General features: G+C 40.7%; 1 protein-coding gene across 3 annotated transcripts in view; it reads right to left on the minus strand.

Moving 5' to 3' along the window:
* Positions 1 to 24,294, minus strand: part of Kif27 (kinesin family member 27) — a 211,992-nt gene that overhangs the window by 14,538 nt on the left and 173,160 nt on the right. For all 3 annotated transcript variants that reach the window (XM_045131475.1, XM_045131476.1, XM_045131474.1), the window contains 3 exons: positions 17,336 to 17,446; positions 13,021 to 13,197; positions 7,702 to 7,917 (listed from right to left, as the gene is read on the minus strand). In XM_045131475.1, the coding sequence (XP_044987410.1) occupies positions 7,702 to 7,917; positions 13,021 to 13,197; positions 17,336 to 17,446 (504 nt within the window). The remainder of the gene's footprint in view (positions 1 to 7,701; positions 7,918 to 13,020; positions 13,198 to 17,335; positions 17,447 to 24,294) is intronic.

Genomic DNA, 24,294 nt, shown 5'->3' on the forward strand with positions numbered 1-24,294 from the left:
AAACAATAGAGTAAAGCCATTAGAAAAATATGCGCCTTCCTGAATCTATATTGTAATCAAATTAAAAAATACAGCTTAGAACATATGAAACATGATTTCAGATTGACATATCTGTATTGAAGAGATTTTAGATATGCTCTTTAGTTTGACTGAAATGCAAAAATATGATTACTCTTTTAGTAACAGGTAAAAAAATATTTCTCCAATGATGAAGTACTAATTTATAGACCAAAATGTTAAGTTAAACATATTTTAAGTTACTGTTTACTCAGTACTAACACTAAGCCCTTATATAGATTTGCTTCAGAAATGAGCTCTCCATGTTAAACACTCTTGTAAACATAGTCAAAATTTTCTTTCTAAAATAATTAAAATTCAAGTAAACATTGCATATATTTAAACTAACCTCAATTATACTCTTTATCACATTGATCACAACCACTCAATGTGTAAAAAGTTTTAAAAAATCATTTTTATGTGAAGATGAAACTAAACGTTGTAAACGTGTGTTTTCAATAACTAATATACCACAGCTGTTCTTTGGTTTGGCATGATATTGGTCATATGCTGAAGGTACTGAATATTCCAGTACATTTGTGCCCAGGTAAACCAAGTCTCCTGACTAATTTGTTTGTGGTAACAATGGCAAGATTTGAAATTAAATGCCATTTTTCTTAAATATCATCACAAATATTCAGGTGTTGGAGGGATAAAAGAGTAACTAGAAATTTTGGCAAGGCTTCATTTTGATCTGGTCTTACAAGATACCAATTGAAACACCAAAGAGGCAGCCTTTCCCTGACTTCTATACCACTTGCAGGTCTTCAGCGTGGTCTGGGGAAATAGCTCAATGGCCTGCTTAACATGTGCAAGGCTCTGGGTTTGATGGCATCACCAAAATAAAACACAACCATAACAATGATCAGCTAATTATTTAGAACAAGGCAATATGCTAGCTATAAATTAAATCATAGGTCTCAAAGGCCCTTAAGTGAAAATCGGAAAGGGGTGTTTACTGTGCTAATAAAGATTATATTAAATAATAAAAGAGAGTGAGAAAGCTACTTCTTCAAAAGTAAGTGCATAGGCTCAAGGGGAACGTGATGTTCCCTTCGTTGCTGGCTAGGTGCATTCAAATCCCTTCATCTGAATGTAGAAACTCATTAGAGAACCAGTTTGTTTCTGAAAGCAGTTAAGCATGCTTAAACATTTACCAATTCCTTATAATATGCAAACTACCAAACTGAAGTTATGTTTTTGATTGGTAATTAATGCCTCTCTCTCTCTTTTTCAAAGTAGGGTCTCACTGTCCTAGAATTCACTATGATTTCAAGGTGGCCTTGAACTCATGGCAATCCTCTTACCTCTGCCTCCCAAATGCTGGGATTAAAAGTGTGTGCCACCAAAAGACACTTGTTTGCAAAGACTAGTGGCCTGGTTCAACTCCTCAGTACCCCCATAAAGCCAGTTGCACAAAGTAGCACATTCTTCTGGAATTTGTTTGCAGTGGCTAGAGGCCCTAGCACACCTATTCCTTCCCTCTCTTTTTGTCTCTCCTTGCAAGTAAAGATACTTAAGAAAAAATAGAGCCAAATATGGTGATGCACACTTTTAATCCCAGCCTGACCTCTCTTTTTGAAGACAGAGTCTCATGTAGCCCAAGCTACCTTTGAACTCCTGGTATTTAATATCTCTTACTCTCATTCTTGTTTTTCAGAATTATGATTATTAACACTGAAGAACTGAAGCAAAAATAACATATATTTAGTATTCCCAACTATAACATATATATAATATTCCCAACTATGCTGGTCCATAGGAAGAAGTTATTTAAAATTAAGTTAGTATTACCACAAAAAGTGGGAATTTGTCAAATCCTTCAAATTGTCAGGTTGAAACAGCTAATTTATGCAGGATTGGAAAATTACAGAGCTGTATCTAGTACACTATTTAATAAGGTACTTCAGAAATAATTGTTGGATAAATAGAAGCAAAGTTATTTTACAAATCAACACCTTAGAATGGTTCAAGTCCTGCAGTCTAGCTAGCTCAAGACTGCCCTACCCCCCCCCAATCCCATTTTAAAGACAAGGAAACTGCGACTACTGATAATACACATGCGATTAAGGCTGTTCTCTGTCCATTCACTGGAAGTAGTACATTTGAGAACAGCATTTCTATGGTGTACTACTTGCCAAAACACAACCATGCCTATTCCCTTAGACTTCAAAGTAGTTTGCTTTCTTCTGTAGAAAGGAGTCACTCTTAAGAGGTCACTTAAGAGTGGAATCTACTTCTTAGACACTGGGGATTTTAAATCATTACTCAGGTTTATGTTCTCCCGAGAGTTGTATCTTCTAAGTACCTGCCCTAATTTAAACTGCCTTTCCCCCCCGTTCGGTTTTGTTTTGCAAGGTAGGGTTTCACTCTAGCCCATGTTGACCAGGAATCCACTATGTAGTCTCAGGGTGGCCTTGAGCTCAAAGCAATCCTCCTATCTCTACTGGGATTAAAGGTGTGCTTTACCACATCCATCTTAAACTGCTTAAATTATTGTTTAAGCTATTTTTTTAAATTTTATTTATTTATTTATTTATTTATTTATTTATTTATTTATTTATTTATTTATTTGAGAGCGACAGACACAGAGAGAAAGACAGATAGAGGGAGAGAGAGAGAATGGGTGCGCCAGGGCTTCCAGCCTCTGCAAACGAACTCCAGATGCATGCACCCCCTTGTGCATCTGGCTAACGTGGGACCTGGGGAACCGAGCCTCGAACCGGGTCCTTAGGCTTCACAGGGAAGCGCTTAACCGCTAAGCCATCTCTCCAGCCCTGTTTAAGCTATTTTGAGATTGCTAAGAGTTTGCTTTTAAATGTGGCTGCAAACAACTTGGTATCATATTAGGTTCTCCAGCTTTAGGCCTAACTTAAGGAATTCTGAGGTACCACGAGGTAGACCAACTCTCGAGGATTCCTCCCACCAATGGAACTTCTGCATGTGGTTGTATTCTCTCTGATGCCACAATAGCTATGAACTGACAGGTGAATAGAAACCTCTCCTATTAAGAAAATGTACTACTACAGAACTAAAGATTATCAGGAGCTAACTGTGCTTATCTTAATATACTTTTCACACTTCATTGTGCACTGAGAAGGCTGATCAAATATGGATTCTGATCTAGCACAGCCCTTGGTCCCAAGGCTCTGCTCTTCTAACAGATTCTGCTCTGGCATGCCTGTTTGAGCCATCTCCCAAGATCTAAAAATTAAAAAAAAAAAAAATCATTTGGGAATGGTGGTATATGCCTTTAATTAAGCACTTTAGGAGACAGCGATAGGAGGATCGCCATGAGTTCAAGGCCACCCTGAAATTGCATAGTGAATTCCAGGTCAGCCTGGGTTACAGTGAGACCCTACCTCAAAAAAAATTCACACTGGGAAGTGAGGCCACTACTGCAACAAACCTGATCATGTGTGTCTTGATCTTTTGGAACTAGTTTGAAGAGGAATGTGGAAGGATTTGGAACTTTGGACTAGAGAAGCTTTACAATGGCTCTAAGAACTTAATGGGCCATTCTGGTGGGAGTTTGGAAGGCAGAAAGTGAGGGAAATATGGAATATGGAGGCTAAGGTCATGGTGAGGTTTCCAAGGGGAACATGGACTGTATCTGGAACTGGGCTACAGAAGCTCATGTGATATTCTGGCAAGGAAACTGGCTTCATTTTACCCAAAGCCTGAGAAGTTCAGTAAAGTTGGATTTCAAAGTAATGGATTGGGCTGGAAAGATAGCTTAGTGGTTAAGGCACTTGCTTACAAAGTCTTAGACCCAGGTTCAACTCCCCAGAACCCATGTAAGGCAGATGTACAAGGTGACACATGCACCAATTCTCTTTCTCTCATAAAAATAAAATAAATAAAAAATAAAAAAGTAATGGATTAATGTGTTTGGTGGGGGAAAACTTAAAGCATAAAAACAGTGAGGGCTGGAGAGATTGCTTAGTGGTTAAGACACTTGTCTGCAAAGCTAAAGGACCCAGGTTCAATTCCACAGGACCCATGTAAGCTAATGTACAAAGTGGCACATGTGTCTGGAGTTTGTTTGCTGTGGCTGAAGGCTCTGGCACACCCATTCCCTATCGGCCTCTTTATCTCTAATAATAAATAAAAATAAAATGTTTCAAAACAAAAGGCTGTGGTATGACCTCTGCTACCTGCTCTTATTCCTATCTGCAATGAAAGAAAACAAAATTTAGAGCAGAAAGTTATGAAAAAAAATGTGAAGTTTGATATGGAAGAAAATGTAAGCAAATTTCACGGTTCAGGCAAAGAGAAGAGAGCCTCTTTAACGATAACTGTTAAATAGATTAACACCATTAAAGAGAAATCTACTGTTGTGCACTGAGACAACAGGGAAGATGCTGAGGGCAAGAACAACCCAACAAAGGCTCCAGATGGGAAGAATATAAATTCTTTTCTTAGGAGAATGCCTGAAGGAAGTCACCAGACTATATCCCTAGGTGGCACAACTTGGCAGCATGGCTCATACAGTTCTAGTTGGGAAGCACGAAACATGCAAGATAGAGGTCATGGAATATCCTGTCACAGCCCCAGAGACCAACAGAGGCTAAGCAATGTGGCTCAGGGTTGGAGCCCCTGCATGGAGTCCCTAAGAGAACACTGTATGGATCTCTGAAGGTGAACCCAAGGTTGAATGGAGATCTCAAGATGTTGGAGATGCCAGGACCATGGGATGTCCACCAAGGAAAGCTGTAGGCTTGGGTGGATTCTGCCCACAAGAGGCTAAAGGTAGCACAGCTGGAGGAGCAGAGCTACTGAAGCCTTTTAAAATTTATCTTTATTTATTTATTTATTTGGGGTGGGGAGAATGGGTGCACCAGGGCTACTACAATGAACTTCAGACACATGTACCACCTGGCTTATGTGGTTCCTGGAATCAAACTGGGTCCTTTGGCTTTGCAAACAAATGCCTTAATTGTTAAGCCATCCTTCCAGCCCTGCTCAAGACTTTTGGAGCTCAGTCTTAGTCTTCTCTGGCCATGCTCCCTGTGATCCCTTTCGGATTGAGAATGTTTACTCAATGCCATTGTATGTTAGAAGTATGTAACATATGTTTTGATTTTATAGGGCTCACAGTTAAGAGACTGCCTTGAGTCTCGGATGTGACTTTGGACTTCTGAACAGTGTTGTAACTAGTAAAGACTGTGGGGACTTTGAAAGTTAGACTGAATGCATTTTGTATCATGAGACAGTCATAGAGCCTATGGAGGTCAGGGAAGGAATGTGTTGGTATGAATGTAAAATTTCTCCCATAGACTCATGGGTTTGAATACTTAATCCCCAGCTGGTAGCATTGGGAAGGTTGTGTGCCCTTGATAAAGAAAGTGTATCAAGATTGGCCACCATCATGAAAACAAATGATCATAAATGTTGGCGGGGATGTGGAAAAAAAGGAACCCTTCTACACTGCTGGTGGGAATGCAATCTGGTCCAGCCATTGTGGAAATCAGTGTGGAGGTTCCTAAAACAGCTAAACATTGATCTACCATATGACCCAGCTATAGCACTCCTAGGCATATATCCAAAGGACTCATCTCATTTCCTTAGTACGTGCTCAACCATGTTTATTGCTGCTCAATTTATAATAGCTAGGAAATGGAACCAGCCTAGATGTCTCTCAACAGATGAGTGGTTAATGAAGATGTGGCACATTTATACAATGGAGTTCTACTCAGTGGTAAAGAAAAATGAAGTTATGAAATTTGCAGAAAAATGGATGGACCTGGAAAGGATTATACTAAGTGAGGTAACCCAGGCCCAGAAAGCCAAGTGCCACATGTTCTCTCTCATATGGGGATCCTAGCTATAGATGATTGGGCTTCTGCGTGAGAATGAAAATACTTAGTAGCAGAGGCCAGTAAGTTAAAAAGGAGACATAAAGGGAAGAGAAAGGAAGGGAGGAGGGTACTAAATAGGTTGGTATTGTATATATGTAAGTACAATGATTGAGATGGGGAAGTAATATGATGGAGAATAGAATTTCAAATGGGAAAGTGTGGGGGTGGGGAGGGAGGGAATTACCATGGGATATATTTTATAATCATGGAAAATGTTAATAAAAATTAAAAAATAAAAAAAAAGAAAGTGTATCACTGGGGAAGGCCCTGAGGTGTTATATACTCCAGCTTCACGTGCTGTTCTCTCTGCTTCCTGTAACACCAACTTCCCACTCCAACCTGCTATGCCTTACCCACCATGATGGACTCTACCATCTGGAACTGTATGCCAATTAACCACTTTCCTTCCATAAATTGCTTCTGGTCAGGTATTTTGTCCCAGAAACAAAAAATTGACTAATACATTTAGGATTTAGGGTTTAGTTTATTTTTTCATACAGTTAAGAAGCTTGCCGACAAAGCCTAATGACTCAAGTTAAATTCTCTAGTATCCACATATAGCCAGAGGCACAGAGTGGTGCATGCATCTGGAGTTCATTTGCAGTAGCTAGACGCCCTGGCCTACCCATTCTCTCTCTATCTTTCTGTTTGCAAATAAACAAATAAAATATTTTAAAAATAGTTTAAAACAAAAGAGCAATAGGTGATAAAAAGTGACGTGCTCTCCCAAACATAAAATAAAATTAACTGGTTGTGGTGGCACATACCTTTAGTTGCAGCACTCAGGAGGCAGAAGTAGGAAGCCAGCCAGAGACTACATAGTGAATTCCAGGTCAGACTGAGCTACAGAAAGGTCCAACTATGAGTAGTTTAACAACAACACCAGGAGCAACAACAACAACAACCCCCCACCCCACAAAAACACTAAAATTAAAACTAAGAAGTGATGGTTAATCTCTAGATATCAATTTGACAGCATTTATAATCACGACGACTACAGAAACATATCTCTGGTCATGACTGTGATAGACTTTCTAGATTTGGTGTGAGGACCCATAGGCTGCTTTCTGAACTGAGTGAAGAGGAGAAAGTTAATGAGCATTTAGCATTCACCTTCCTACTTCCTCTACATTGATTTGATGATGTAAGCCAGCTTCCAGCTCCTGCCACACTTTCCCTACCATGACAAAATGTCCCCTTCAAAACTGTAAGTCCAAAATAAACCCTTTCCTTTCTTAAGCTACTTCTGGTTTGGTATTTTGTCCCAGTAATAAGAAAGTAACTAACACACCTGGGGTTTGATTTGTGTGTGTGTGTATTTGTTTGGACAGTGTGGAATTTTCTAGATAGAAGCTCTTTCTCAGGCTTCCATGGACAGAATTACTAACCTTTAATGCTGATTTGTTGTACATAGTGGATTACCTAGTATAATTAACAAAGATTTAGAGAGAATTTAGGTGCCCTTCTTTGAAAACCTGAGAAAAGAGTCCTTCAAATTATTTTCTGTGATCTGAAATGTCAGGTGAAAAACAGCACTGAGGAAGCCAGTGGCAATGCCAGGAGGTTCATCCATAATCCACTCTGCGAAAACAGCTGTCTCTAGCCAAGCATGGCTCAGAGTACCAAATACATACCAGGTGAACTCATTGCAACTGAAAAAGTCTCAAAGAAACAAAGTTGATCAGATTTGTCATTTTTATGACTATGTAACAAGAATCCAAGGAAATCACCCAAGTCATCCATCATCATACAGTAACTTCAGTTCCACAGAACACTGACTTACTTCAGGTGACAGTACTCTTCCATTTTTAAGTTTTTCATCCACACTGTTTCTTCGTCTCTGGAGCTCATTCTTTTCCTTCTGAAGGGCTTGAACTTGTTCAAAAATCTTTATCTTCTCCTCAGCCGTACTGTTTTCAAGCTGCAAACCCTTTTCAGACAATTCTTGGTCCAGTAAATTCAGGCGAGCTGATATTTTCAAAATATCTGAGTTTAAGGCCTAAAAAGATATAACAAACCAGAAAAAATAGAGGGAAAAATTACCAAATGATTATATTTTTGCCTTGTTTATAATTTTCTCCCATTAATTAGGGGGGATTCATTATCTAAGACCTTAAATGTACTATCTTTTAAAATGTATAGATTCAAACTATGTAATTATTACCAACATGCCTTGGCTGACCTAGAATTCATTCTGTAGTCTCAGGCTGGCCTAGAACTAACAGCAAGCCTCCTACCTCAGCCTCTCACGTGGTGAAATTAATGGAGTGGACCACCATACCCAGCTAATTTTTTTCTTAGTCTGATACATGATAAAATTGTTAAGATTTCCTACAGGTTAATATTTGCTGTGTTTAAACATGTAATGTACTTTTAACTCTTATTTCATTTTGGTCAGAAAATAAGGAAAATCTGATCACATTTATGGAGATATTCATATTAACTTGTAAAATATTTTATCATAGTAATCATATATACATATGCTTCTATATATAAAGTATCATAAAGTTTATCATTTAAAAAATATTTTATTTATGTATTTGAGAGAGAGAGAATGAATGAATGAATGTGTTGCCAGGACCTCTATCCACTGCAAATGAACTCCAGACACATGCTCTACCTTGTGCATCTGGTTTAATGTGGGTCCTGGGAAAATCGAACCTGGGTCCTTAGGCTTTGCAGGCAAGCACCTTAACCACTAAGCCATCTCTCTAGCCCAAGTTTATCCTTTAAAAAAGCAGAACCATTCCCCAGAATCGGTCTTTTAAACCTTTTTAATTGCTTCTCTTGATATTGCTATTCATATAAATAATTTATCCATTTTGGTTACTATTGTTTGTATATTACAGAAGAATTTAGCATTTATATTTCCCATTCTCTATTTTTATTTATTTGCACAGGGTGGGGGTGCCAGAGTCTCTTGATGATACAAATGAATACCAAATCCTTGTGCAACTTTTTGCATCCAGCTCATATGGGTGGCTTGGAAATTGAACCCTGGGCTGGTAGGCTCTGCAAGCAAGTGCCTTTACTTGCTGCTGGCTGAGCCAGTTTCCCAGCCCCATATCTTCCTTTATCTACTAGTCCTCCCTTCCCAATTCTCCAAATATAAGTTAAATTAAGTTAAGTTGCAGTGTTGGCGAATTAAAATTCCCTTATCTCATAAACTGGTGGCTGTCATTCACAGCTGAAATAGCTTCATGAATGTTTCCATCTTACCTGTCCTTCTGAGAGCTAACTCCTGCCCAGTGAACTGTAACATGCACACTTTCTTCATGTCATCAGACTTCTCAGGACATCTTTTCAATATATTCCTTTCTCCAAACATTTTGTCTGGAATGTCTATGTTCTACTCTAACCTAGACTGTGTGACCTGAGACTTCCCTGTTGAAAGATGACCCTCCAGGCCTGACTTGTCCTTTCTCATAGTGTATGCTTTTATACTTGCGAAGCACCACACACATATTTTCTTGAGACAAGCTTGCTGGGAGAGCATTCATTTATCTGAAAATGCTCAAATAATCCTCACATTGCTTAAGAGTTTGAACTATGAAGAGAATCACATGGCTGGAAAAGTCTATTTAAGATCCTTTACTTGCTTGTTTTTTTTTTTTTTAGATACAGTCTTGCTATATTGTCCAGACTAGCCTCAAACCTGAGACCCCCCTATTCAGCCTCCCAGGTGCAGAGATTTCAGGCAGGTTATCTGTTCATTATATATGCTTATATTCTTACGATATTCTTAAGATATAGAATTATTGCTGGGCGTGGTGGTGCACGCCTTTAATCCCAGCACTTGGGAGGCAGAGGTAGGAGGATTGCTGTGAGTTCAAGGCCACCCTGAGACTACAAAGTTAATTCCAGGTCAGCCTGGATCAGAGTGAGACCCTACCTCAAAAAACCAAAAAAAAAAAAAAAAAAAAAAAAAGATATAGAATTATTATTCTCAAGATATAGGTTTTGCAAATACCTCCTCATTCTGTAAATTATTTTCTAACTTTTCAACTTGTATTCTTTGCACCATAAGTATTTTTAATGTTCAGTCCAGTTTTTTTTGTTGTTGTTGCTTATGTTTTAGGTGTAACAGCCAAGAAATCATTACTTTATATGTCATGGTGATTTATGTCTATGTGCTCTTCTCAGAGGTTTTTTTAAAGACATTTAAAATTTATTTATTTATTTATTTGAGAGAAAGAGAAAGAGAGAAAGAGGTAGAGAGAGAGAGAATGGGTGAGCTAGGATCTCTAGCCACTGCAAAGGAACTCCAGACACATGCCTCACCTGTGCATCTGGCTTACATGGGTTCTGGGGACTCAAACCTGGGTTCTTTGGCTTTGCAGGCAAGGGCCTTAACTGCTAAGCCATCTCTCCAGTTCTTCAGAGGTTTTTTAAGTTTTGATTTTGAAATTTTGGAAATACCTATTTGAATTTTTTCTTTAATTTTTTAAAAGTTAAAGAATTTGTGTTGGAGAGATTGCTCAGTGGTTAAGGCACTTGTCTTCAAAGCCTAATGACCTGGGTTCAATGCCCCAGTACCCACATAATATAGCTAGATGCATCTTGAGTTTGTCTGTAGCAGATAAAGGCCCTGGTACTTCTATTCTCTCTCTTACACACACACACACACACACACACACACACACACCCTCTCTCTTTCAACCTGCCCCTCTTCTCAGTCTCTCTTGCACAACAAAACGTCTTGCTGCTGCAAATGGACACCCACCTGACTTTATGTGGGAGGATGGGGAATTGACTAGCAGGCTTTGAAAACCAGTACCTTTGACTACCCAGTTGTTTCCCCACCACTATTCTCAAAGTTTTATATTTAGTTCTTATTTCTAGGTGATACATTTTAATTTTTGTTTTTGTTATTTGAAGTAGTGTCTTGCTCTATCTCAGGCAGACCTGGAATTTGCTATGTAGTCTCAGGGTGGCCTCGAACTCATGGCAATCTTCCTTCACTGGCCTCCCAAGTGCTGGGATTAAAGGCGTGGTGTCACCCAAGATGAACTTGAACTTGTTATGTAGCCTATGTTGGCCTGGAACTCACACTCCTGTCTCAGCCTCCTTAATGCTACTAGGTTTAGCAGTGTATGCCTGCTTGAGTTAACTTTGTATACATTATAGTGGGGAGATCTATCTATGTTCAGTTCATTGTGTTCCTTGTCTAAAATACATATAATCAAGTCTTATTATATTTCTCAAACACTAAAAACAGAATGAAATCTTTTTTTTTTTTTTTTTTTTTTTAGGTAGGTCTTTCTCTAGCTCAGGCTGACCTGGAATTCACTATGTAGTTTCAAGGTGACTTTGAACTCATGACGTTGCTCCTACCTCAGCCTCCTGAGGGCTGGTATTAAAGGAATGCACCACTATGCCCAGCCGGATGAAATCTTTTTATACCTTTTGTTCTGAAAAGAACTCAGTGGGATAACAGCCTTAAGCTTCTCTTCTGTTTCATTAAAATAATTTTCAAAATCAGTTTTGCTTTGCTTTAAGGAAGTTTTCACTCACTGTACACCCACTTTCCTGTATGTGTTACTTCCTCAAAACATCATCTCACTAAAAACAGAAAACAGCTGTTTTTCTTATATTTTCCTTTTCTAGCTCATAAAGTAACTGATTTCAGGGAAAGGGTTTTCCTCTTCATGTTTGCTTTACTTTCTTTTTTCTTTTGTGAGATAAAACATACTGTAGTAGTCAGGTAATTTATCTCTACTTGCTCATCTGAGATTTCAATTTTTTTTTTTTTTGTTTGTTTTCCCTTCTTTTTCTAAAGGATAGCTTACACAGTTTCACCCCGATAGGCAGTTTTAGCATGTGACCTGGATATGGCATCAGCAAGCAGGCTGGCTAGAGGGGGTCACTTGGAACTTGTGTTCCATGGCCTATTGCTAAATTCTGTGTCATTGTGGACTGGGAAGTAGAGGACACAGCAGAGCTAAGTGAAGGTCCCTACCACCTTTTATGTCCATGTGAAGATATTTAGAAACCACTACCAACTCAGGTCCTACTGAGATAACTGCTGATAAAGCCAAGTTTAACAGGCCACTGGTCTTTTGTCCCATGATTTAATGTGTGGACCAATGCCAGCTAGAGGTAATAGTGTTAAGTAAGCTACCTTCATCTTAGATGCTATTATGGAAGATACATACAAATAAGTCAAGAAAACAGTTCCTACTCCTTCTATCTCCTCCACAATCATTCTTCTCTAATACTTAAAACAGGCAAACTTATTTAAACAGGAAAGATATTTGTGAAGTTTCTCAAGTGTTTTTCATTTAAAAAAGTAAATCTTGGGGCTGGAGAGATGGCTTAGCAGTTAAACGCTTGCCTGTGAAGCCTGGACCCCAGTTCGAAGTTATATTCCCCCGGACCCACGTAAACCAGATGCACAAGGGGCGCATGCATCTGGAGTTCATTTGCAGTGGTTGGAGGCCGTGGTATGCCCATTCTCTCCCTCCCACCCTCTCTCTCTGTCTGTCTATGCCTCTTTCTCTCTCTGGCTGTCACTCTCAAATAAATAAAAATAAACAAAAATAATTTTTTAAGTAAATCTTAATTCTATAATATTGTTTTTCTTTATTAGGAATCTTGCAATCCTGTTTTTGGTAGTAGTAACAGCTAAATAGATTTCAAGCCCATTTTTCCAAATTGCCAAATTGGGGCTGGAGAGATAGATGGCTTAGTGGTTAAGGCACTTGCCTGCAAAGCCAAAGGACCTTAGTTCGATTTCCCAGTACCATGTAAGCCAGATGCACAAGATGGCGCATGCATCTGGACTTCATTTGCAGTGGCTGGAAGCCCTGGCATGCCCATTCCCTCTCTCCCTCTCTGCCTCTTTCCCTCTCTCAAATAAATAACTAAATAAAATAAAATATTTTTTAAAAAGTTAATACTAAATCATACTTGGAAGAATACTGAACATTTTACCTCAAAGTTGTAATGTTTTGGTGAAGGTCATTTGATAAAGTTGTAATAAGAACAATATACTAAGGATAAAAATTATTTTCTTCTGGGCTCTAAGTACAATTGTACGATTTACCTTTTAGAGAAAAACAATTCCTAGAACCAGAATCAAACAGTGAAGTAAACAGAATACCTGACTAGATCTCAGCTTCTTATTGTCCAAATGGCTCTTCTCCTGTAGCAGGGTTTCCTTCTTAGAAACAATGTCTTCCCATTTCTTTAAGTCTTCTTCCAGCACCTCTAGTTCTTGGCGTTGGTTCAGAACTTTCTCTACTTCCTCATCTAACCATTTATTTTGCTCATCCAATTTCTATAATAAAAAAATTATATCACTTGTTTTCCTCTTAGCACAGAAATTATGGTAATAATTACAAATTTGCTGAAACCTCTGAAGTGATCATTAAAACTATCAGCCAAGCCAGGCATGGAGGTGCATGCCTTTAATCCCAGCACTCAGAAGGCAGAGGAAAGAGGATCAAAATGAGTTTGAGGCTCTCCTGCAACTACAGAGTGAGATCCATGTTATAATGAGCTAGAGTGAAATTCTACCTAAAAACAAAACAAACAAACAACAACAACAACAAAAAAAAAACACAACAAAAACTATCAGCCAGAGAAGTGCATGTTCCTGTCTGATCCAAATAAGTGGCTCTACTTGACATGTTACTGGGAGGTTTTCTAGGAAGTTAAAGTTTGACCCCTAAACACGTTAGATTCTGTAGTATGACATACAAAAGCTGGGTGAGGTGGTACATGCCTGTGATCCTATTTTTAAGGTGGTGGTAGAAGGATCCAGAGTTCAAGACCAATCTCAACTACATAGTAAGTTTGAAACCAGGTGATGCTACAAAAGATCCTATCTCAAAAAATTAAACAAAACATACAGAAAACTCAAGACAGAAAACACCAACAGTTTTCTTTATTTTCATTACAAACATGCTAGGCATCCTTCCCTATCATACAGGTGTATACTCACTACAATCCTTCCCTCTGGTAGAGGTGCATACGCCACCACACTTCCCTGTTGTAGAGGTGCACACCCCTCCACAACACTTCCCTGTCATAGAGGTGCACACCTCTCCACAACACTTCCCTGTCGTAGACGTGCACACCCCTCCACAACACTTCCCTGTCGTAGAGGTGCACACCCCTCCACAACACTTCCCTGTCATGAGGTGCACACCCCTCCACAACACTTCCCTGTCATAGAGGTGCACACCCCTCCACAACACTTCCCTGTCATAGAGGTGCACACCCCTCCACAACACTTCCCTGTCGTAGAGGTGCACACCCCTCCACAACACTTCCCTGTCATAGAGGTGCACACCCCTCCACAACACTTCCCTGTCATAGAGGTGCACACCCCTCCACAACACTTCCCTGTCATAGAGGTGCACACCCCTCCACAACACTTCCCTGTTATAGAGGTGCACACCCCTCCACAACACTTCCCTGTCATAGAGGTGCACACCCCTCCACAACACTTCCCTGTCGTAGACGTGCACACCCCTCCACAACACTTCCCTGTCGTAGACGTGCACACCCCTCCACAACACTTCCCTGTCATAGAGGTGCACACCTCTCCACAACACTTCCCTGTCATAGAGGTGCACACCCCTCCACAACACTTCCCTGTCGTAGACGTGCACACACCTCCACAACACTTCCCTGTCGTAGAGGTGCACACCCCTCCACAACACTTCCCTGTCGTAGAGGTGCACACCCCTCCACAACACTTCCCTGTCGTAGAGGTGCACACCCCTCCACAACACTTCCCTGTCATAGAGGTGCACACCCCTCCACAACACTTCCCTGTCATAGAGGTGCACACCCCACCACAACACTTCCCTGTCATAGAGGTGCACACCCCTCCACAACACTTCCCTGTCATAGAGGTGCACACCCCACCACAACACTTCCCTGTCGTAGAGGTGCACACCCCTCCACAACACTTCCCTGTCATAGAGGTGCACACCCCTCCACAACACTTCCCTGTCGTAGAGGTGCACACCCCTCCACAACACTTCCCTGTCATAGAGGTGCACACCCCTCCACAACACTTCCCTGTTATAGAGGTGCACACCCCTCCACAACACTTCCCTGTCGTAGAGGTGCACACCCCTCCACAACACTTCCCTGTCGTAGAGGTGCACACCCCTCCACAACACTTCCCTATCGTAGAGGTGCACACCCCTCCACAACACTTCCCTGTCATAGAGGTGCACACCCCTCCACAACACTTCCCTGTCATAGAGGTGCACACCCCTCCACAACACTTCCCTGTCATGAGGTGCACACCCCTCCACAACACTTCCCTGTCATAGAGGTGCACACCCCTCCACAACACTTCCCTGTCGTAGAGGTGCACACCCCTCCACAACACTTCCCTGTTATAGAGGTGCACACCCCTCCACAACACTTCCCTGTCATAGAGGTGCACACCCCTCCACAACACTTCCCTGTCATAGAGGTGCACACCCCTCCACAACACTTCCCTGTCGTAGACGTGCACACCCCTCCACAACACTTCCCTGTCATAGAGGTGCACACCCCTCCACAACACTTCCCTGTCATAGAGGTGCACACCCCTCCACAACACTTCCCTGTTATAGAGGTGCACACCCCTCCACAACACTTCCCTGTCGTAGAGGTGCACACCCCTCCACAACACTTCCCTGTCATAGAGGTGCACACCCCTCCACAACACTTCCCTGTCGTAGACGTGCACACCCCTCCACAACACTTCCCTGTTATAGAGGTGCACACCCCTCCACAACACTTCCCTGTCATGAGGTGCACACCCCTCCACAACACTTCCCTGTTATAGAGGTGCACACCCCTCCACAACACTTCCCTGTCGTAGAGGTGCACACCCCTCCACAACACTTCCCTGTCATAGAGGTGCACACCCCTCCACAACACTTCCCTGTCATAGAGGTGCACACCCCTCCACAACACTTCCCTGTCATAGAGGTGCACACCCCTCCACAACACTTCCCTGTCATAGAGGTGCACACCCCTCCACAACACTTCCCTGTTATAGAGGTGCACACCCCTCCACAACACTTCCCTGTCATGAGGTGCACACCCCTCCACAACACTTCCCTGTCATAGAGGTGCACACCCCTCCACAACACTTCCCTGTCATAGAGATGCACACCCCTCCACAACACTTCCCTGTTATAGAGGTGCACACCCCTCCACAACACTTCCCTGTTATAGAGGTGCACACCCCTCCACAACACTTCCCTGTCGTAGACGTGCACACCCCACCACAACACTTCCCTGTCGTAGAGGTGCACACCCCATCACAACACTTCCCTGTTATAGAGGTGCACACCCGACCAGAACACTTCCCTGTCATACAGGTGTACACCCCATCACAACAACCTACCGTAACGCTTCCCTGTCATAGAGGTATATACCCACTGCAATTCTTCCCTCTCATAGAGTATATACCAAACCATGATACTTCCCTGTTGTCAAGAAAAATCCCATGATAACAGCTCTGCAATTATCAGGAACAGTAAGATATACTTCAGTTTGGTGGTAAAAACTTAGTTTTTTTTTTTTGTTTTTTTTTTGTAACCTTAGGCCCCATAGGAGATCCTGTGAAATCCTCAATTAACTTAAACATACTCTATAGCATTTGTCAACTGTGGGTGAAGTTTCAAAGTTGAGTAAGTGCCATTTCAGTAGGAGAAAACCAAAATGATTGTAACTGCTAAAGACATTTACCAAGTGGAATGGGTATGTGGGAATACATCATATCTTAAAGTTACTAGTACATAAAATTGTAAGACTTTTTTCAAAATTGAAATAGATATATTTGCATTTTGAATAAATTACAACTTTAAGTACATGCTTTTCCTCAAATATTTTTAATTTCTTTGACTTCTGAAATTAGTTTATGGGTTATGACTTCATTTTTGAAATAGAACCTAAAATAATTACTCTTTCATATTACTGTATATATACAATTTGGTTGTTTGAATGTGGGTTTCTGATTTTTAAAAATATACCTATCTCCATGATAATAAATTAGATTGTAGTAGGAATAAACATAATTTAGTGAACATGGATTTAATGTTTATATTCTATACTACTCAAACCCATTTCTGCTGAAATAAGATTGAAAGCACACTTTTAGATAAGAAATAATTTCTCTTTTTTTTTCTTCTCTTTTTTGAGACAGGGTCTCCCTCTAGCCACAGCTGGCCCTGAACTCATAGAGATCTCCTCTTACCTCCGCTGAGTGCAGGAATTATAGGTGTGAGCCACCACACCAATCTGAGAAATAATTTAACAGCAAAAATTTTGTAAGAAATATAAAAGATTTTACACACAAGTGGGAACAAGGTCTAGTCTTTCCAGATTTCATTCCAAACCCTCTCCTTAGACACTCATTAAATTGAAGAGAAACCTAAAACACTAAAGCATTGACAAACCTGGAGTCGGTCTATACTTCCCCAAGGACAGGCTCTCCTCAAGGTAAAAGCATCAAGGGCCTCAGCTTTCAGTTCTAGACCTTCTTCCTGTTCTGTTTTTAACTGTAGTTCCTATAGAAAAAGAGATTAAAAACATCATATCAGGGCTGGAGAGGTGGCTCTGTGGATAAGCATGCTTGCTAAGCAAACATGAGGAACTGAATTGGACCCCCAGCACCCACATAAAAAGTCAGACATGGCTGCACATGCCTATAACCCCAGCACTACGAGAGTATGGTAGGGACAGAATTGCTGGGGTTCACTGTTCAACCAGTCTAACAGAAAGACAGTAAGAATTTCAGGTTCAGAGAGAGAAACTGCCTCATGGAAATGAGGAAGAGCAATACAGGAGGGCACCAACATCCCTCTCTGGCCTCCATCCACCATGCATACATCATACATACACCCCAACCAACCAGCAAACAAAAACGTCTTATCATTTTCACTGTCTGGCTACCAGTAAACATGTAGACAAATATTTTCTTTTCTTGTTTTCTTTTCCATTCTTTGCTCTTCCCCATCCCCCCTTTCCTTTCCTTGTCAGCAGTAAGATTGTCATATAATGCAAAACTCACACTCTACCACTGAGCTATACCCACAGCCAAGAATAATATTCCTTTTTTAAATTTTTATTTTATCTATTTGTGAGAGCGAGAATGGGTACACCAGGGCCTCTAGCCACTGAAAACGAACTCCAGACACATGTGCTACCTTGTACATCTAGCTTATGTGAGTTCTGGGGACACGAACCTGGGTCCTTAGGTTTCAAAGGCAAGCACCTTAACTGCTAAGCAATATCTCCAGCTCTAAAATAATATTCTTAACATATACTTTCCTAGTTGCAAGATGAGAGAAATTAAGTAGATAAAGTTTGAAGTTATGAAAAGAAAATACCCTTAACTATCCTGGAGGTAATGAAATCTAACAGGAAAAGATAGGGTTTACTAGCAAAACTGAATAATTGTTTTTATTGCTAGTGTGTTAAATTAGAATAGAATTTGCAATTCATCTATGTATTTTTCTTTTCTGCCTTTCTGAGATTATGATCTTTACAATCAACTCAAGATATCCATCTTTCTTAGGGATATTTGAATTTATTTTTATTTATTTGAGTTGCAATAGAAATGTTAGAAGAAAAGCAACATTGAAGTTTCTGGTGCTCACAAACAGGAGTTTGCGGCCTTGCAAGACAGGATGGGTCATGATCTTGAAAAGAGCATTTTCCAAATGCCATTAGTTTCTACCCATGTCTTAAGGACCAGGTCAAGAGGCCAATTCTCATGGTGCTGCTATGGGGTTTAAAAAGACATGGCTGTCCACCACTATGGCCTGGCAGGAATCAGAGGAGGCCATAGATAGCATGGTCCCTGATGCTGACTACTACCTTGGAGAAATAAGTGCAGTAGAAGAGACTTAGGTCCTGGGCCTTGTTATTCAAAAGACCTAAAAATTATTTCAAGAAAATGTCTACGTTTTCTAAGTACAATCTGAGCAGGTAGACATTTGGTTGAACATAGGTTTATCTATCAGTGGCCCATGGTAGACAAGGACAGAACTTGAAATGTGTTGAAATACTTTCATAGCAATTTAACAGGGTAATTTTACATCTACTGATTTTAGTAATTTAAAATTTAGCTGGGCACAATGGCTCAGGCCTATAAGACCAGCTACTTGGCTGAGATAGGAGAACCCCAAGCTTGAGGTTAACCTAGGCAACAGAAACTACATTTCAGATAAAAGGATGGGGAAGCACTGGGTATGGTGGCAGCCCATGCCTGTTAGGCCAGCACTCACGAAGCTCAGACACTGTGACTTTGAGGGTAGTTTGGTCTATGCAATGAAAATTTGTAGATCTTTACTTCAGTTTTCTATTCATTTATACTTTATAAAAGCACTAGGCTTTGACAAATTACAGTGAAATCAATTATGTGCTTCTCCATAAAAAGGAGACAAAGGAAAAGGGAAAGTCCAGACTTGGACATGGAATCAGAAAACAGAATAATAAAGAGCTCTGTGCCAGTTGTCCTCTCTTGTATGGGCCCAGAAAGGGGGTGATAAGTAAAGGTATCTGGGAGGGCAGAGGGTGTGCTAACCAATCAGGGAAAAAGAACACAGATCCAATGCACAGCTCCCACGTCCACATGGGATTTCTCAGCCTCAGTGAATTAGACAAGAGGCACAGTTAGAACAAGATGAGAGGCATGGGTCCTGAATGCAGGCCAGTCATTGTGGGTACAGGTCACTGTGCTAACGCCTAGACAGAAGATTTGGTAGTCTCAGCAAAGGTGTGCAGTGCCAGTGGAGAAATGATGCAGTCCAAGCATTGTCATACTCTCACAGACATGGTAAGGTGGACAAAGGAAGACACATTGTAGCAGGGCGTGATGGTGCACACCTTTAATCCCAGCACTCAGGAGGTACAGGTAGGAGGATTTCCATGAGTTTCGGGCTAGCCTGAGACTACAGAGTGAGTTCCAAGTCAGCCTGCACTAGAATGAGATGCTACCTCAAAAAAAAAAAAAAAAAAAAAAAAGTAAATAAATCAACACATTCTACGATCACCATTCTTCCAACTTTGTGGGATGAAGGAAAAGAAAGTTGCACACATGCTCAGCTATGCATATGCCAGACACCATCTTGGGGAAAGTACAGAGAGGAAGAAACTTAGGGCCAGAGTATAGAAACCTAAGAAATATTTAAGGAAAATGTTTTTATTTTCAGAGTAAGATCTAAACAGCCTGAAATTTGGTTAGGTCTCCGCATGTTTCTGGCAGTTAGCAAGACATACAGGGTAATGGAGAAGCATATTAATGAATTTAGAATACTTCCCTCCTTTAATCAGCGGTCACTTAATCCTTTAGTCAGTTTATAGCCATAATTTAGACTCTACCATACTTCCAGTAATTTCAGGATGCTAAATGAAGGCTGCCTTAAATAAATAGAGGCACCTTATACTTAGAGGTGCCTCTGGGCACCCCATTTTATCTCTGTATGCTTTAGAAGTATGCCACAGTAGGCCTGACTTCCTCTCTGACATGGTGCTCTAAAAAAATTACTGCTTCTTTTTTTTTAATGTGTGTATGTGAGAAAGAGAGAGAGAGAAAGAGAATGACTTGGCATACCAGGGTCTCCTGACACTGCAGTCGAGCTCCAGATGTGTGTGAAACCTGTGTGCATGTGTGACCTTACACATGTGTCACCTTGTGTGTTTGGCTTACATGAGATCTAGGGAGTCAAACCTGAGTCCTTAGGCTTTGCAGGAAAGCATCTTAACCACTAAGCCATTTCTCCAGCCCTGCCTTTTAAAAATAATCTGTTACAATTTATAAAATAAATATTTAATCCTTAAAATAATACTATATGGAGGGTACTATTGTAAACTCCATTTAAAATGGAAACAAGAGCTGGAGAGATGGCTTAGTGGTTAGGCATTAGCCTGAAAAGCCAAAGGACCTGGGTTTAATTCTCCAGGACCCATGTAAGCCAAATGTGCAAGGCAGCACATACTCTGGAGTTTGTTTGCAGTGCTTGGAGACCCTGGGGTGTCCATTCCGTATCTCTGTCTGCTTCTCTCTCTCTCTCAAATAAATAAAAATTAAAATGTTTAAAAAAGGAATGCTTAGAGAAGTAAGAAACCCAAGATGATCTGCCCATAATTTCAGGGATTCCTATTTCTATGCATAGTTAGGCATGGGGACACATATGTCACTCTAGAAGCTGAGGTAGGAAGGTTGCAAGTTTCAGGCCAGCAAGGATGACAGAGCAAGATTCTATCCCCAAACAAATCATAACCAGAACCTAAGGGTAGGGATGTAGTGCAATGGTAGAACACTTGCCTAGCATGTGTGAGACCTTGAGTTCAATCCCCAATACTGCCAAAAAAGACAAAAAGGGCTGGAGAGATGGCTTAACAGTTAAGGTGCTTGCCTAGAAAGCCTAAGGACCACGGTTCGATTCTCCAGTACCCACATAAGCCAGATGCACATGGTGACGTGCGTGTCTGGAGTTCATTTGCAGTGCCTGGAGGCCCTGGTATACCCATTGTCATTCTATTTCTCTCTGCTTGCAAATAAATAAATAAATAAATATATATATATAATATATATATATATATATATATTATATATATATTAAAAGAAAAAAATGGAGCCTATGGATAAGTCATGCTATTCTATGGAAATGGTTTAGGTATGTGCAAAAGAAGAAACAGGAGTTTCAAACAGTTTCAAAAGAATAGAAAACAAAGCTGTTCCTGGTTTTGCATGAAACTGTAGAAATACCATATACATCTGTCAAATATTCCTTTGTCAGAATACCTGAAGGAACAAAATACTCCACAGAAGAATGTCAAACATTGCATTTCAGCAGACTATGCACTTTTTAAATTTTAAAAATTTTTTTTTGTTTATTCTTATTTATTTAGAGCGACAGAGAGAGAGAGAAACAGGCAGAGAGAAAGAGAGAATGGACGTGCCAGGGCTTCCAGCCACTGCAAACGAACTCACATGTGTGCGCCCACTTGCTATGCACTCTTTGAAGGAGAAATTTTTCTTTTCCCCACTGGTGGGTTACACAACATTGTATCTTCTAGATCTGAGACATGGTCTATGAGACTTGAGGAGCTGAAATGCAAAGACCATAGGCTGACAGGCTTGATGCCAACACTGGGGAAGGAACACTGACAATGGTGGGGGGTTGCTAACAACTAGAAATGGTACAAGTTGGCAGCTGAGATCCCCTAGGTGGGGCACAGCCATGTACCGACTGCTAGGGTCACCAGGGAATAAACTGGCCATAGTTGCAGAACAGCCATTGTATAAGGTGGGTGATAGCAGACAATCACTAGTTTCAGTAAGCAAAGAAAGGAAACTTTAGAAAACAATGGAAGGGGAAAGAACTGAGAGTCTGTTCTACAGATCTTGGCTCAGATGGTGAGTTGTGTCCTCTTAATAGTGAGTACTGCAAGTGCAGAGGTCAGAACCACAGCTACAACAGAGCCTCAGAGAAGTCATGCTGTCCATTTTAAGAAGAGACAGGAAGTAGGGAGGGGAGAGAGAAGCAGAGGGGGAGAAAGAAAGGGAGAGGTAGGAGGAGGAAGGAAGAGAAAGCCATTTGGCAGTAGCTGCACCGGCAGAGAGGGGTGGTCCTGGGAAAATCCTCTCCTGGGCACTCACCCTGGTAAGAAAGACCCCTGCTTCTGAGTCAGCAGCCAGGGGGCATTAGAACCATGTTTAGCACCCATGAAGGCCCTCACAGAGACACACTGAGCATCTGCATGCAGGTGAGGTACAACCATGGGCTCCCATGCTGCTCTCTTTCCTTCACTTCCATTTAATAGCCAAGTGCAATTTAGTGGACCAGCTTTGTCCCACCCTGTTCTCTTTCTCCTTTGTTTTGTCTTGTGTCCTGGTTGATGGGCTTTCCCAGAGAATACAGAAGGCCCAGAGTTGGGGGTCTCCCTGCTTCAGCCTCCCAAGTGCTGGAATGTTCTAGGCTATCTGATGGCATTTCATTAGTTATTTTTCTTCCATTCTTCTTTGTGCTGGAGCTGCTTCATCTCTCCTTTGTTATCATATCCCCCTCTCCTATTTCATCTTTCTTTCTTCTCTTTTGTTTTTTCAAGGTAGGGTTTCACTCGAGCTCAGGCTGACCTGGAATTTACTATGTAGTCTCAGAGTGGCCTCGAACTCACAGCGATCCTCCTACCTCTGCCTCCCAAGTGCTGGAATTGAATGTGTGTGCCACCACACCCAGCTATTTCATCTTTTCTTTTTTTCTCTGGTGCTCTAATATGAATGGTGAAACTTGTTTTATTATTTCCTTCTATTTTTATCCCTAATAATTAACATTTTAATATACATTCAACTATCTTTCTCCCTGAAAATTAAAGGAGTTGAAAAGATACTTATTTGTTGGGGCTGGAAGGATGGCTCAGTAGTTAAAGGCACTTGCTTAAAAGCCTGATGAGCCTGGGTTCGATTCCTCAGTACCCACATAAAGTCATTTGCCCAAAGTGATGCCTGCATCTGAAGTTCATTTGCAGGAGCAAGAGGTCCTGGCATACCTGTTCTCATATTCAGATTCTTTCTCTCCCCTCTCTATCCTTCCAAATAAATGATAATTTTGTTTTGTTGTATTTATTTATTTATTTATTTATTTATTTATTTATTTATTTATTTATATTGAGGTATGGTCTCCCTCTAGTTCAGGCTGACCTGGAATTCACTATGTAGTCCCAGGCTAGCCTTGAACTCACAACAATCCTCCTACCTCAGCCTCCTGATTGCTGGGATAAAGGTGTGTGCCACCACGCCTTGCTAAATGATAAAAACATTAAAAAAAAAAAAAGAACTAAACAGACAGTTGAATGAAATGGATGAGAATCACCAACAACAATAAGAGTTCAATGGACAGTAGAATGAACTCACAGAGGACATGATAAAATGCAGGAAAGAATTTCAAGAGACAATAAGAAAGTCAAATCAGAGCCAGGCATGGTGGCGCACACCTTTAATCCCAGCACTCAAGAGGCAGAGGTAGGAGGATTGCCATGAATTCGAGGCTACCCTGGGATTACATAGTGAATTCCAGGTCAGCTTGGGCTAAAGTGAGACTCTACCTTGAAAAATAAAGTCAAATCAAAAAATGAAAATGGAATTCAATAAAGAGATGGAGATGCTGATGAAACCTGGTGGAAAATAAAAATGAAATACCTCATTTAAAAGGCCCCCAAGAAAGTGTCATCAATAGAATAGATCATGTGGAGAACAAACTAAAGGATTGAGGACAAGATAGAAAAAAATAGATCAGGAGACCAAAATCAATGACAAGTTCAAAAAAATATATATATGCACAGAACATGAGGGAAATGTGGGACACCTTAAAAAGACAAAACCATGGGCATACAAAAGGGGAAAAAC

This window comes from Jaculus jaculus, chromosome 12 (assembly GCF_020740685.1).
Source record: "Jaculus jaculus isolate mJacJac1 chromosome 12, mJacJac1.mat.Y.cur, whole genome shotgun sequence".
Lineage (NCBI taxonomy): Eukaryota > Metazoa > Chordata > Mammalia > Rodentia > Dipodidae > Jaculus > Jaculus jaculus.